The sequence below is a fragment of the Nycticebus coucang genome, chromosome 3 (genome assembly GCF_027406575.1).
Source record: "Nycticebus coucang isolate mNycCou1 chromosome 3, mNycCou1.pri, whole genome shotgun sequence".
In the NCBI taxonomy this organism is placed as follows: Eukaryota; Metazoa; Chordata; class Mammalia; order Primates; family Lorisidae; genus Nycticebus; species Nycticebus coucang.
In genome coordinates this window covers 15843297-15859298 of record NC_069782.1, presented here as the reverse complement: position 1 = coordinate 15859298, position 16002 = coordinate 15843297, and the positions used below count along the sequence as shown (strand labels likewise).

The window sequence follows — 16002 nt, the reverse complement described above, 5'->3', positions numbered from 1 at the left end:
TCTTCCCTAATTGCAATGGCTAAAACTTCCATTACAATGTTAAAGAGCAATGGAGACAATGGGCAACCTTGCCTGGTTCCTGATCTAAGTGGAAATGATTTCAATTTAACTCCATTCAATATGATATTGGCTATGGGTTTGCTGTAGATGGCCTCTATTAGTTTAAGAAATGTCCCTTCTATACCAATTTTCTTAAGTGTTCTGATCATGAAGGGATGCTGGATATTATCAAAAGCTTTTTCTGCATCAATTGAAAGAATCATATGGTCCTTATTTTTTAGTTTGTTTATGTGCTGAATTACATTTATAGATTTATGTATACTGAACCAGCCTTGAGACCCTGGGATAAATCCCACTTGGTCGTGGTGTGTAATTTTTTTTGATGTGTTGTTGGATTCTGTTTGTTAGGATCTTATTGAGTATTTTAGCATCAATATTCATTAGTGATATTGGTCTATAATTTTCTTTTCTTGTTGGGTCTTTCCCTGGTTTGAGGATCAAGGTGATGTTTGCTTCGTAGAATGTGTTGGGTAATATACCTTCTTTTTCTATATTTTGGAAGAGGTTTAGTAATATAGGTACTAGTTCTTCTTTAAAGGTTTGGTAGAATTCTGACATTAAGCCATCTGATCCTGGGCTTTTCTTTTTAGGGAGATTTTGTATAGTTGATGCTGTTTCAGAACTTGATATAGGCCTGTTCAACATTTCCACTTCATTCTGGCTATGTCTTGGTAGGTGGCATGCTTCCAGGTATTGGTCAATTTCTTTCAGATTTTCATATTCTGAGAGTAGAGTTTCTTGTAGTGTTCGTTAAGGATTTTTTGAATTTCTGAGGGGTCTGTTGTTATTTCATCATTACCATTTCTGATTGATGAAATTAGAGATTTTACTTTTTCCTGGTTAGGTTGGCCAAAGGTTTATCTATTTTATTGATCTTTTCAAAAAACCAACTTTTGGATTTATTGATCTGTTGTATAATTCTTCTGTTTTCAATTTTATTTAATTCTGCTCTGATTTTGGTTATTTCTTTTCTTCTGCTGGGTTTGGCGTTGGAGTGTTCCTCCTTCTCCAGTTGCTTGAGATGTCCCATTAAGTTATTAACTTCCTCTCTTTCCGTTTTCTTGAGGAAGCCTTGCAGTGCTATAAATTTCCCTCTTAGGACTGCCTTTGCAGTATCCCAGAGGTTCTGGTAATTCGTGTGTTGATTATTGTTTTATTCCAAAAATTTGGTGATTTCCTTCTTAATTTCATCTATAACCCATCTATCCTTCAGCATAAGGTTGTTTAGCTTCCCTGTTTTTGTATGGGTATGCAGGTTCCTGGTGTTATTGAGTTCAACTTTTATTCCACGATGGTCTGAGAAGATGTAAGGAATAATTTCTATTTTTTTAAATTTGCCGAGGTTAGATTTGTGGCCTAGGATGTGGTCGATTTTGGAGTATGTTCCATGGGCTGATGAGAAGAATGTGTATTCAGTTTTGTTGGGATGAAATGTTCTGTAGATGTCTTTAGTTTAAATCTAAAATTTCTTTGCTTAGCTTCTTTTTGAAGGATCTATCCAGCACTGCTAAAGGGGTGTTAAAATCTCCAACTACTATGGAACTGGAGGAAATCGAGTTGCTCATGTCTGTTAGAGTTTCTCTTATAAATTGAGGTGCGTCCTGCTTGGGTGCATAAATATTAATAATCGAAATCTCATCACATTGAGTATTACCTTTAACAAATATGAAATGTCGGGCAGCACCTGTGGCTCAAGGAGTAGGGCGCTGGTCCCATATGCCGGAGGTGGTGGGTTCAAACCCAGCCCTGGCCAAAAAAAAAAAAAAAACAAATATGAAATGTCCATCCTTATCCTTCCTTATTTCAGTTTAAAGCCTATTGCGTCTGCACATAGGATTGCAACGCCTGCTTTTTTTCTTCTTTCCATTTGCCTGGAGTATAGATGACCATCCTTTCACCTCGAGTCTATATTTGTCTTTTAATGTAAGATGAGATTCTTGTATGCAGCAGATATCTGGCTTGAGTTTTTGTATCCAGTCAGCCAACCTGTGCCTCTTTAAAGGACAATTTAAACCATTCACATTAATTGAGAATACTGATAAGCCTTTTCAGAGTCCGGTGGACATTTTTAATCCTTTTGCGACTGTGGAAGTTGGAATTTGATCAAAAATTTTCTGGGTGGGTTTACTTTTTGGTGGAGGATTATGCTGGTCTTTATGGAGGATAGTTCTGAGAACATCCTGGAGAGCTGGTTTAGTTATGGCAAATTTCTTCAACATGTGAATGTCATTGAAGTATTTAATTTCTCCGTTATAAATGAAGCTCAGTTTAGCTGGGTACAGGATCCTGGGTTGAAAGTTATTTTGTTTTAGGAGATTAAAAATCGATGACCATCTTCTTCTAGCTTGAAAGGTTTCAGCAGAGAGATCTGCAGTTATTCTAATATTCTTGCCCTTGTAGGTGATGGTTTTCTTTCGTCTGGCTGCTTTCAGAATTTTCTCCTTCATATTAACTTTAGTGAAATTGATTATGATGTGTCTGGGGGGGTGTCTTATTTGCGTTGAGTCATGCTGGAGTTCTGAAACTGAATTTCAGAATCTCTTGGCATGTCTGAAAAGTTCTCCTTCATAATCTCATGGAGAAGAGACTCTGTGCGTTGTGAAGCCAATTCGTCGCTTTCAGGGATCCCTATAAGACGAATATTGATTTTCTTCGAATTATTCCAGAGCTCTCTGAGAGACTGATCTGTTTTTGCCCTCCATTTCTCTTCCTCTTTGAGAGTTTGGGAGCGTTTGAAAGGTTTGTCTTTGATGCCAGAAATCCTTTCTTCTGCTTGCTCCATTCTGTTACTGAGGGATTCTACTGTGTTTCTCAGATCTTTCAGGGCTGTAACTTCTTGTCTCAATGTGTCAAAATCTTTGGTCATTTGGTCTTTGAATTTGTTGAATTCTTGAGGTATCTTTACTGCTTGGAATTCTAATTCGATCTTATTGCTATCCAGATTTTGAATTTGATTTCTGACATCTCAGCTATTTGTTTGTGCATGGGGTCTTGTGCTGTGTGTGCCCCATTGATCCTTGGGGAAGTTGATCTTCTCTGATTATTCATATTGCCAGAGTTTTTCTGTTGATTTCACCTCACGATTGTTTTTCACCATTGCCTCTGGCCGTCCTCAGAATTGGGGAGGTGTCTCTCCAAGATTAGACCCCAGCGTGATCACTCTATTGTTGCTGGATCTTTGTAGGGAGTGACCCTGTGTAGTTCCTCTGGGGCTGCCCCAGCCAGGGAGTTCAGGTTGTGGAAGCAGCTCCGGAGTGTGACACACCCAGATCCAGCCACAGGGTGTGAGGTGGTGCACACGGTTCTGGGAGTGCTTGGTGCCCAGTGACTTTGGTATAGAAAGCCCAAGGCTTCAGCAATCTCTGACCAGGAGAAGGGCTCTGCACAGAGGCAGGGAGGGCTCCAGAGAGCACATGGCTACCAGACTCCCTGGCCAGACCAGCCCGCCAGTGTGGAGGCAGGGAGGATACAGGAGGGAGGACGCAGGGTTGCGTGGCTCCTGCAGTTCCTGGTCAGGGCATGAGGAGGTCCGGTGGGTGTGGGGCGCAGGTCGCAGTGCAGCTCTTATGGAGGTCCAGGCAGCACCAAGCCCAGGAGTTTGAGGTTGCTATGAGCTGTGACACCACAGCACTCTACCCAGGGCAACAGCCCGAGGCTCCAGTGTGCCAAAACTGGTCTCACTCTGCCCCTGAGGGTTAAGGCTGCAAGGCAGCTCAGTCCCCCTCTTTAGGCTGCTCAGTCACTAGGTTACTACCCTGTTTCCCCGAAAATAAGACAGTGTCTTATTTTAAGGTGTGCTCCCAAAGATGCACTAGGTCTTATTTTCAGGGGACGTCTTATCTTTCCTATAAGTAGGTCTTATTTTCGGGGAAACAGGGTAGTTCCAGCCAGATCCTTGCTCTGTGGCCCTGAGGGCGGAGCTTGCCGGGGCAGTTCTCTCACAATGGCTCTTTGCAGCCCACAGCTGAACACTATTAGCTCCGTCCGGCTCAGCAGCTGAGTCTGGGGCCCTAGACAATGCCCAAAGTTCTCTGCACTCCTGCTCAAGCTCTTCCCAAGGCAGTTCAACTGAGTGCCAAGTCCAAAAACACTGGAACAGTTCACAGGTAAGGCCTTTCCAGTTTGCAGTCTCACTGCTGCTTGTACTTATAGCTGCCGGTGGGATTAGGTTGGTCGAACACACACAACCACTTGCCAGTTTTCCACTGTTTTTGTCCTCCTCTTGGGGTCTAGAAGTCCCTTGCTGATGCCCTGTATCCTCAAAGGGATGATTATAGGCAGATCCCACCAGCCAGAGATGCCTGGAGTCTTATCTCCCCAGACTCACCATGCCCAGTTGCAGGGAAGCTGTTACTCGGCCGCCATCTTGTATTTTTATCAATTATTTTATTTCTAATTAAATCCTTCTCTGTACTGTAAACTCCCCGATAAGCTAGAAATTATCTATAATTTTACCCATAGAAATTAGCAAGTGATTGGCACACAGTAAAGACTCAAATATTTCTGGAATGAATGAATATATAACTAACATTCTACTCTGTAAATTATTTGAGCAAGTGCGTAAGTGGAGTATCATTTGTGAAGATGGGAAACACAGGAAAAGTCAATTTGGGGCTTTTTTTCTTTATTTTCAAGTAACAGAGAAGGAAGATGAACTATTTTGAGCAAGCTGAGTAACAGGTAATACATTCAAGCTGGCAAATGGCTATGTAGGATATACACTATTACACACACAGCTGAGGATCAGAAGAGAGATCTGAGCTAAAGATACTTATTAGAGAATTCTGGTCATGTGTGTATAGCAGATAACTGACTTTATGAGAAGAGATAAGACTGCCTAAGAACATATAAAATGAAAAGAGAATGGAGATCACAAACTACAGAGGCATTTAAAAGTTAAACAGGCCAGCCCAGTGGCTCTCACGCCCCCATCCTAGCACTCTGGGAGGCTAAGGAGGTGGATCCCTTGAGCTCAGGAGTTCCAGACCAGCCTGAGCAAGAGCAGGACTGGGTCTCTACTAAAAATAGAAAAAAAACTAGCCAGCATTGTGGGCGCCTGTAGTCCCAGCTACATGGAAGGCTGAGACAAGAGGATTGCTTCAGCCCAGGAGTTTAAGGTTGCTGTGAGCTATGATGATGCCACAGCACTCAACCTAGGGCAACTGAGTGGGACTCTGTCTCAAAAAAATAAATAAAATAAAATAAAATAAAAATAAAGGTTAAACAGGAAAAGAAAAGTCAAGGAAGAAGACTAATCATAGTTCTGACAGAAAAACAAACATTGGAGGGTCCTCTAAAGCCAAGGGAAGAAGAGGAAGGTGTGGTCAAATGTGTCAAACATTGTAAAAGTGGAAGGGAGCAAAAGATTAAAAGTATTCTTTGCATAAAAACAGTTTTGGTAGAGTGGGTGGGGGTGGAACTGGAGACTACTTAGTATGGAGGGGGGTCAAGGTTGAAGAAGTGAAGTCAGCCAGTTATCAGACGTCTTGTTCAAGAAGTTTGGCTACAAAGGAACTGAGACACTTAGTTGCAGGAGAATAACATAGTCAAGACAAGTTTTGTTCCTTTTTTGTGGGTCTTGTTTCTTTTATTGAGCTTTACCTTATGCATGTTAAATGTTTGTTGGAGACAAGCCAAAAAAAAAAGAGGATGGAGCAGAAGAAAAGCTGAGAAGAAATAATACAAAACAAGCAAAGTCTCTGACACAGAGCATGGACAAAGGAATCAGTTTTGGATATAAGCAGCAGTATCTTCCACTGAAATCATACAATAGAAAGAAGAATGGGTAAGGATGCAGGCACATTTATAGATTTGGTAACTGAAAATTATGAGAATTTACATGTGATAGCTTCAACAGTGTAATGAATATGTCAAAGTTTAAACACTAAAAGTAATCTGTTCACTGAAAAGTTTTTCTAAATTATGAGTTTAGAATATACATTAATGTATAAGTTAAATAAAGTAGCTGCCCCATTCCTAAACCCTAGCCTTATAAAGAAAATAAAAAATAAGAGCAGCACCTGTGGCTCAAAGGAGGAGAGTGCTGGCCCCATGTATGGGAGGCGGCAGGATCAAATCCAGCCCTGGCCAAAAACTGCAAAAAATAAAAAAATAAAATAAAAAATAATATTTATCAAATGCCTAATATGTACAAGACACCATGCTGTGAAGAATGCAAAATGGGTTCTTTCCACAGGTCTCCGCATAGCCTGTAACTCATTTCCTTTAGGCTCTGTTCTCAGTCTACTGTTTTCTATTTATGGCATCTACCACTGCCTCGCATACTATTAATACATTTGTTTTATTGTCTATTTCCCCCATCAGATTGGAAGTTCTCTAGGGCAGGGACTTTTCCTGTTATATTCACTGTTGTATTTCAGCACCAAGAAACAGTGTCTCTCATAGAGAGGGATAAAGGATAAAATTTAAGGAAATGTTAACTTCTCTTCTGCTAAATGGCGGGGGGGATATATAAAAACTATACCTGTTATGATCTGAATGTTTATGTCCCTCACCCTCACCCCCAAATTCATTTGTCAAAATCTAATCCCCAATGTGATAGTATTAAAAGATGGGGCCTTCTGGGTCTAGTTTTTATTTAAATAATAACAAATAAGAAAAAAAGAGCTGGGGTCTGGAAGAGGTGATTAAGTCAGCAGGGCTCACCCTCAAGAATGAGATTAAAAAAAAAATGAGATTAAAAGAGGCTTGAAGGAGCTTGGAGGACAACACATAGTGTGCAATTCAATGAGTTTTAGTATATTCACAGAGCTGTGCAACCATCACACATTTCATCACCTCAAAAACAAATCCTCTGCCACTTAGCTGTCCTTCCCAACTCCCCTAGCTTCCTCAACCCTAAACAGCCACTGAACTACTTTCTGTCTCTATATGTTTTGCCCACTGTAGACATGTTATATAAATAAAATCACATAATACATGGAATTTAGTGACTGGCTTCTTCCACTTAGCATGTTTTCAAGGTTCATCCATACATGCTGTAGCATACATTAGCACTTTATTCCTTTCTATAGCTATAATACTCCATCACATGGATATATCATATCTTGTTAAACCATTCATTGGATGATAGACATTTAAGTTGTTTCTATTTAGTATTATGAATAATGCTTCTCTGAACATTGATATGTAAGTATTGATATATTGATATATAAAATTATCCAAGGCAAAGCACTTTATTGTGAGAATATGCCCTCTAAACTTCTTTTTTTTTTTTTTTTTTTAATGTTAAAACATCCTTTCTGGTCAGGTGTGGTGGCTGATGCCTATAATCTCAGCACTTTGGGAGGGTGAGGCAAGAGGACTGCTTAAGGCCAGGAGTTCAAAACCCACCTGAGCAATGTAGCAAGACCCTGTCTTTAAATAAATAGCCAGCAGCAGTGGCTAGTACTTGTAATCCCAACTACTTGGGAGGCTGAGGCAGGAGGATCACTTGAGCTGAGGAGTTGAAGGCTGCAGGGGGCTATGTACATGCCACTGTACTCCAGCCTGGGTGACAGAGCGAGACCTTGACTAAAAAAAAAAAAAAAAAAAATCCTTTTTTAATGAAACTATGGCAATATTGAAAGGCAGTTTTATTAATGCACTTATTGAATAAAATAATTAAAAAAATTTTTTTTGCTTTTCTGTTAAATCCAAAAGTCTGAGAAACATGGATTGAAGGAAATATAAGAAAGTTTCCAAGAAAAACTAGGGAGGTCACTCTCCACCACTAGAGTTGATGGCAAATATTGTAAACAGTAGGAGAGGAGATACATAGAGGTCAAAAGGTAGATCTTGAATGTGAGGCTAAGAAATTTGGGCATTATCCTATGGTCAATATGGAAATTAATAAAGCTGTTTAAATATAAAAATTCTGACTCCAAGACAGCACTTCATTCAATAAATAGTAACCAGACTACTATACAAAAAGTACTGAATTTGGTGCTATGAGTCTTACTTGAGTGATTTCAAAAAAAACTTTGCCTGACATTACCGAAACCACTCTAGACAAAATTACAAATGACCTCAAATTGGTAAATCCAATTTAAAATTTTCAGTTCAGCAGCATTTGACATAGGTAAAACACTCCTTACTCCTTGAAATAACTTTCTTTACTTGGCTTCTAAGACACATACTCTTTTGGGTTTTCTTCTTACTTTACTAGCAGCTCCTTTGCAGACCCCTATCTATGCTGGTTCTTTGGCAGCTCCACAGTTTCTAAACATTAAGAGTATTAGGGTGCAGTAGCTCATAATGTAATCCTAGCACTCTGGGAGGCTGAGGTGGGTGGATTGCTTTAGCTCAAGAGTTCAAGATCAGCCTGTGCAAGAGTGAGACCCTGTCTCTAAAAATAACAGGGCATTGTGCTAGGCACACGTAGTCTCAGCTACTTGAGAGGGTGAGGCAAGAGAATCACTTGAGCCCAAGAGTTTGAGGTTGCTGTGAGCTATGATACCAAAGCACTCTATCAAGGGCAACAAAGTGAGACTCTGTCTCAAAACAAACAAACTAGAGCATTCAAGGCTCAGTCTCTGGAATGCCTCTTTTTTGTATCTACACTCATTTTCTCCTTATGACTATGTTCCAAGCCATTATCATCTCTCACCTGGATCAATCAACTGCCTCTTAACTGGTCTTCCTGCTTCTTGTCCACCTCCACTCCCCCATTCAGTTTGTTCTCAGAATCACACAACCAGAAAAAAAAGTTTTTCAAACTTACGTCAGATTACATCACTTCTGTGCTCAAAATCCCTCAATTATTCCCACTTCACTCTGAGTAAAGCCCAAATCTTGATAATGGCTTATAAAGCTCTGTTCGGTTTGGCCCTATGACAACTCTGACCTCATCACCTACTACTTTTCCTTCACTTATTCCGCTCCAGTCACACTGGCGCCCTCTGCTGCTCCTCCCAAAGGTCAAGCACATTTCCACCCAAGGCCTTTTCCCTTACTGTTGTTCCCTTTGTCTGGAATGCTCTTCTGGATCTGCATTTCATCACCTCCTTCAGGTATGATCAACTGCCATCTTCTCTGTGACTTTTCCCTGATCATATTTAAAACCGCAACCCCCATCCCTCCCTTGTATTCCTTATATCTTTTCTCTATTTTTCTCCACACCGCTTATCAGTACCTAAAGTACTATAATTTGCAGTTTCTGAAGAGGACAAAACTTTTTGTTGGTTTCATTCACTGCTATATACCCCTAGCATTTAAATCAGTGCCTAGTACACAGAAAGCGATCAACAATCTGTTGAGCTAATGCTTTCTTTTCCCCCGGGGGGCTAACAATCATCTAGTCTGGTATTTCAGAAAATGATCATAAAGCATCTCTAAGATTTCTTCCAGGGCTCTCATCCCTAGAAAGATTATACTTTCTAGAAAGAAAAGCTGTGCTTTGTTTAACCAGCCACAAGGAGGAGTTGAGAGGAAGCACTGAGCAAAGAGAAACCAGATAATGCAGTTTCCCTTGCTTTTCCGACAGCGACCTCAAGGTGGAAGAAAACTGAATTTGGAACAAAATGAACTGAATGAATAATTTTTCTCCATACTAGGAGTTACCTAGACACACACAAACGTAAACATTAAAGACCACAATCTTTCGAGTGCCACAAAGGGACCAAGGGAATCGATCCACAGGCCACTCAAACATCACGGGGAGGGTGTTTCTTTAACTCCACCACCAAGAATTCTCCAAATATTCAAAGGAAGAGTTCCCATTAATGCAGAGACACCGTAGTTCACCCATGAAGGCCAAGGTGTTTCTCTCCGGCCAGAGAACTATGAAATCAATTCTATGTAATACTCAACGTATCTACAATTCTTAAAATATACAAACAAGGCAGTCTTAGGTCTAAATTTTCAGATTTGGCTAATCGCGTCTCATTTCATTAACACCTGATTCATTAAACACCAAAATCAATTCGCCAGGGGCTTTTAACTCACCGCCACCTGTTGATGCCCACGTTGGAGGAACCAGCGAACCAGGGGTCAAGGATGTAGACGCAGCGGATGGTGTCGGCGCCCTGAATGCACTCCTTCAGAGCAGGGTTGTCGTGGAGTCGGAGCCCCTTTCGGAACCAGTGCACAGCGTTCACCCCCATGCCGAGGAACGCGGCGGGCGGCTGGTCACCGCCGACTTCCTCCACTGAAAAATTCAAGGAAAGAGGGTCCAGCTCATAACCGATGCCTTCTTTTCCAGGAGAATCGCCTCACCCAAAGAGTGAGCGAAGGGCGCCAGAGGGGGGACAGGAAAAAATGAATCTGAAGAGGGGACCAGAGAAGGCGGGGGCGCTGGAGGCGCAGTTGGAAGATGAATGGAGGTGGCCCAGTCGGCGGAGTCCGGGTGTGACGCCCTTTAGGAGCCGGAGCCCGCCGCAACCGCCCGCTGCCGACGCATAACTTCGAGGGCCTCGGACCTTCGGAGCGGGAGCAAGTTCCAGGTGCGTGAGCCGCCACGACGGCCCGAGCCTGCACCGACAGCCCCAGGAGGTTCGTCACGGAAACCTCGCCCCACCAAGGCGTCCCCTGGGGACAGAACGGCCCGCCGGTGGTGAGTCACTGAGAGGAACAAGACAGGATCCAGCCCCTGTCGGCGAACGCTGTCTCTCGGCCGGGAGAGACGGCGGAGGACGACGGAGGAAGGCGATGGTCGAGGCCGCTGGACGGTTGCCGGCCGGTGACCGGTCCCAAGGCTGCCCGGGTGACTCCGCCACCGCGTCAGCGGCCTCGGCCCTGCCCCCGACTCCCTATTGGAGGGCGCGCTCCCCACGTGACCACCGGCACCTCACGTTTCTGAAGTGTGTTTACTACACTGGCTCGAACTGGACAATCTGCTCACTCTTCAGACGCTTCCAGAAGAGCAGCAGCCGCCTGATCCCCAAACTGTCGCTCCTCGCCTAAATGCTCGGCTCCCTGCCTCTGGCCCTTTCCTCTGTCAACTGATCGCGGTCCCCTGGAGGTACCCACTGAGGCCCCTTGTGAGGGAAGGCTTAGCGCCGCCCCCGGGGGCCGCGAGCGGCCGCCATTGGCTGAGGCTCGCTGAGACCCGGATGAGCACGGGGATGCGGGGAGCTCGCGGGCGCGCGCTCCACTCTGGAAGGTGCGCGTGCGCTCTCGCTTTCCAGAGGGAAAGGGACAAGAGGCGGGGGCTCGAGTTCGCTGGGAGATTCCTACTACGATATTCGGGGAAGGCCTGAAGACCCTGATTTCTTCCGAGAATCAACATTAGAGCAGGGCGGGGAATTCGGGAGGGATGGGATGAAAGAGGCTCCACTTACGTTTAAAGCCCAAACCATGTGCTTTAAAAACAGCTTTGGCCAGAGAACCCCACTTTGGAATGTATGGAGCTGACGCCTCTACTATTCTGCTGGCCTTTCGGGCCCACAGCCTTGTATATGCTCTGAGGAAGTGAAATAATTGGCAGGACAGGTGCCAGGCTTTCCTGGACTTCTGAAATTTCTAATACCATGGTTATGTTATCAACGTAGGGGTTCTTCATGATTGCGTATTTGGCTACTTTTTCAGCAACGATGAACTATGCCTTAGATGTTCTTATATTCACTCAGATTAATTATCGAATGAACCAGGTACTGGTCGTCAAAGCATTGGAGATACAGAAGATACTTGATAAAATAGACAAAAAACCCGGCTCTGGCGGGATTTACAATTTGTTTCTTAACGTTTGAATGTACTGTTTTTTCCTCCATAAAATTCTCTTCCTTAAAATCCACTACTCAGTACAACCACTTTTGAGCTACTAAGTATATTTCTACACACCTCTTTGACTCAGATGAAATGATACCTAATTTACAAAAATATTCCTGACCCCTAGGCCAGATTTAGGACCTCCTTAAGCTCTCCCCATATGTCTTGGATACATCACTTATCATGTTATTAAATAGTGTGATATTAGATAAATATAGATGTCAGATATTAGATAAAAATGCCCATTATAATACCTAGTAATACCTGCTCAATAATAGTAGTTATTATCATAATAATGTGTCTGATTCTCTCCAAAATGTGACTTCTCAAGGACAGGGTCTCTGTTCAGTTCAGTTTTTCTTTTTTAAGAGAGGATCTTGGTCTTTGTCTCCTGAGTTAGAGTACAGTGATGTCATCATAGCTCAGTGCAACCCCAAACTCCTAGGCTCAAGCAATCCTCCTGCCTCAGACTCCAGAGTGGCTGAGATTACAGGTGTACACCACCACACCCAGGTAATTTTTCTGTTTTTTGTAGAGATGGGGTCTCACTCTTGCTCCAGTTGGTCTCAAACTTACGGTCTCAAGCAGTTCTCTCACCTTGGCCTCCCAAAGTGCTAGGAATACAGGCGTGAGTCACTAGGCCTGGCCTCAGTTTACTTTTTGCATCATCAACATCAAGAGCAGACCCTGACACGCACTCAAATGTTTGCTGAATGAATGAATGAGTGCTGTTGGACATCAGTGTGTTTGGCAAGGTTAAAAGAAGGAAGGAAATGGCAATTGTTGTGAGTTGAACTGTGTCTCCTCAAAATTCAAAACCCTCTGTACCTGTGAATGTGACCTTATTTGGAAATAAGGTTTTTGCAGGTCATTAAGTTAAGATGAGGCCATTAGGGTGGGCCCTGACCCAATGTGACTGGTGTCCATATATAAAGGAGAAATTTAGACACAGAAACCAATACACATATTGGCAGAACATGTGAGGACTGGAGTTATGCTGCCACAAACCAAAGAACTACCAGAAGCCAAAAGAAGTCTGGAGCAGAACCTTTTTAGTGCCTTTAGTATAGCACTGCTGGCACCTTGTTTTTGGACCTCTGGTGTCTAGAACTGTGAGACAATAAATTCTTGTTGTTCTAAGCCACTCAATTTGTGGTACTTTGTTATGCCACCCCTAGCAAACTAATAACATGAGAGCAAATTCAATCATCTAAGGAGCCAATATGTCTGAATATTCTTCCCTACCTCCGTTGCTGTTGCCACACGAATTATATATCATCCTTTCTTTGGTTTCTCTAGGAACACTTAACAAATATATATATGAATGGCTGGGTGTGATGGCTTCCCAACTTAGAAGCTGAGGTGGGAGGATAGCTTGAGGCCCAAGAGTTCAAGGCCATCCTGAGCAACATAGCAAGACCCTCACCTCTAAAAGAAAAAAAAAATTTTAATTAGCTGAGCATGGTGGCAAGCTCTTGTGGTCCTAGTTATTGGGGAAGCTGAGGCAGGAGAATCCCTTGAGCCCAGGAGTTGGAGGCTGCAATGAGCTGTGATAATGCCACTGCATTTCAGCCTGAGCAACAGAGCCAGATTTTATTTCTTTAAAAAAAAATAGTGTGTATGTATGAAAACCCTTTGTTAATGATGATAAAGTATTAAACAAATATTGATCATTTTTATTGATGGGAATGAGCTTTGGTTAATCACCACTCTGAGTTTCTCATCAGAAGATATGACATGCAGAGATAGGCCCTCACTTGGATTGCCTCATGCTCCAGGGCATATTATTGTACTTCTAAAAATACAATGTTTGGCCAGGTGTGGTGGCTCACACCTGTAATCTGAGCACTTTGGGAAGTCAATGTGGATGGATTTCTTTAGTGCAGGAATTTGAGACCAGCCTGAGCAAGAGTGAGACCCTGTCTCTAAAAAATAGAAAAGCTAACCAAGTGTTGTGGTGGCCACCTGTAGTCTCAGTTACTCGGGAGGTGGAGGCAGGAGGATCGCTTGAGCCTGAGACACTGAGGTTGCTGTGAGCTATGATGATACCAGGGTACTCTACCCAAGGCAACAGAGTGAGACTCTGTCCTTAAAAAATAATTAAAAGTACAATGTTTTATGTTTCATTTTAGGTGGTTTGAAATGTGTCTAAAGACGTAAGAATTATTTCAGCATCCAAATGAAACAGTAGGAGGTAGAGGGAATATTGATTGGTGTAGACTTGACTTATGTCTGTGGATTGTTCATTCAATAAAGATGGATTTTCTTTAACAGACAGCTGTGTGGGGGTGGGTGTGTAACTTTCACTTAAACATAAAAGTACTTATTATAAAAGTGTCAATACTGTCAACTGTGCATTCCTCAAACACTGAAGGGTTTTTAGGGCACAGATGGTTACTTTAATGTATCTGGAATTGGGGGGGAGGAATTACAATTTAATAATACCTATGATTTATTGAGTGCCAATTATGTGCCATGTTCTTTATATAGATTATTATTAATCCTTGTAATAATTTTGTGATGCAGTTTGTTATTATTTAGTAATCTGTGCTCAGTTTGCTGATAAAGAAACACAAATAAGTAGTAAAACCAGATGAAAAACCCAGACTGTTTCTGAATCCAATGCTGTTTCCCTAACGTATACTGCCCCTCATCAACACTCACATGTCCCCTTTTCTTCAGAGTGAATGTTATGTATGAAGGGCAAAGAAGGAGTGGGGAGGGTTTTCAGGAATCACTTGTGAAATTCTGATTGGCTCCAATATTATGTTGGTAATGGAAAGAGTACAGGACTCAGAGGAAGAGACTGCTTTATATCTCACCTTGCCATTAATTAGTTGATGATCTTGAGCGAGTTACCAAGGCTTTCTCAGCCTGACTAGGAGGGAATTGAACTAGATGATTTCTAAGTTTTCCATGTTGTTTAAAATTCAATGAACACAACCATGCCTGGGGCTCAAAAATATTCAAGAAGAGTGCTGTTAAACATTCTTTTAACTGCCATCAATATGAGAAAAATCAATTATCTTCTTGATTTCATGAGCCCCCTTGATAAAAGTGCGTCAGTCTCTAAATTGAAAGCTTGTATTCTCTCTTGACTCCGTTTTCCAGGGGTGATTTTTGGCATATGTTACTTATGTATCAACACACAAATAATAAAGATGTAAACAGTCGGATCAGCTTATTCAGTCTGGATATGATATGAATGTTGGCTGAATACCCCTCACACTGGAGTACTGGGGGATTGGATTTAAATGTGTTAAAGGATAAGTATTTTTTAAAAGGTAATTTATGACTCATATACAAATGTAACATGAACACATGTCGAAAATTTTACTTAAGTTTGGGGGTGTGGTTCATGCCTATAATCCTAGCACTCTGGGAGGCTGAGTGGGAGCATTGCTTGAGGTCAGAAGTTTGAGACCAGCCTGAGCAAGAACAAGACCCCATTTCTACAAAAAATAGAAATATTATTCAGGTGGTGGATGCCTGTAGTCCCAGCTCCTCAAGTGGCTGAAGCAGGAGGATTGCTTGTGCAATCCTTGTTGGAGGCTGCATGAACTATGATGATACCATTGCATTCTATCAGGGGTGACAGAGTTAGACCTGGGTCTCAAAAACAAAAAAAAAATCACAGGGCGGTGCCTTTAGCTCAAAGGAGTAGGGCGCTGGCCCCATATACTGGAGGTGGTGGGTTCAAACCCAGCCCCAGTCAAAAACTGCAAAAAAAAAAAAAAATCACCTAACTTATTAGTGATGAGAGAATCTTTAAGATACTAAAATGGATTAAGAAGAGAATTCAAATATCAGTTACAATGTAGGCCATCAGGAATGTTCAAATGAATTTGCTTAATACATGCATATGCAAAACTGAGGCCAGGCACAGTGGTTCAGGCCTGTAATCCTAGCATTCTGGGAGGCCAAGGTGGGAAGATCCTTTGAGCTCAGGAGACCAGCCTGAGTAACAGTGAGATCCCATTTCTACTAAAAGTAGAAAAAATTAGCAGGGTGTGATGGTGGACACCTGTAGTCCCAGCTACTTGAGAAGCTGAGGCAAGAGGATCATTTGAGCCCAGGAGTGTGAAGTTGCTGTGAGCTAGACTGATGCCATGGCACTGTAGCCTGGGGCAACAGAATAAGACTCTGTCTCAGAAAAAATATATATATATACACACACACACACATTATGAGAGACTGTGTGTGTGCGCACGCGCACACTCGCGCACACCTGGCTTT

The 16002-nt window shown here is 42.4% G+C and overlaps 1 protein-coding gene across 3 annotated transcripts in view; it reads right to left on the bottom strand.

Annotated features, from left to right (window-relative positions):
• CRY1 (cryptochrome circadian regulator 1) overlaps nt 1-11015 on the bottom strand; it is a 90854-nt gene extending 79839 nt beyond the window's left edge. The window contains exon 1 of one of the 3 annotated variants that reach the window (XM_053586656.1): nt 10006-11015. In XM_053586656.1, coding sequence (XP_053442631.1) covers nt 10006-10163 — 158 coding nt within the window. In that variant the 5' untranslated portion in view covers nt 10164-11015. Of the gene's footprint in view, nt 1-8668; nt 9093-10005 lie in introns of those variants that run through there. The other 2 variants (XM_053586654.1, XM_053586655.1) reach the window with 2 other exon arrangements.
• Between the last annotated feature and the right edge of the window lie 4987 nt (nt 11016-16002).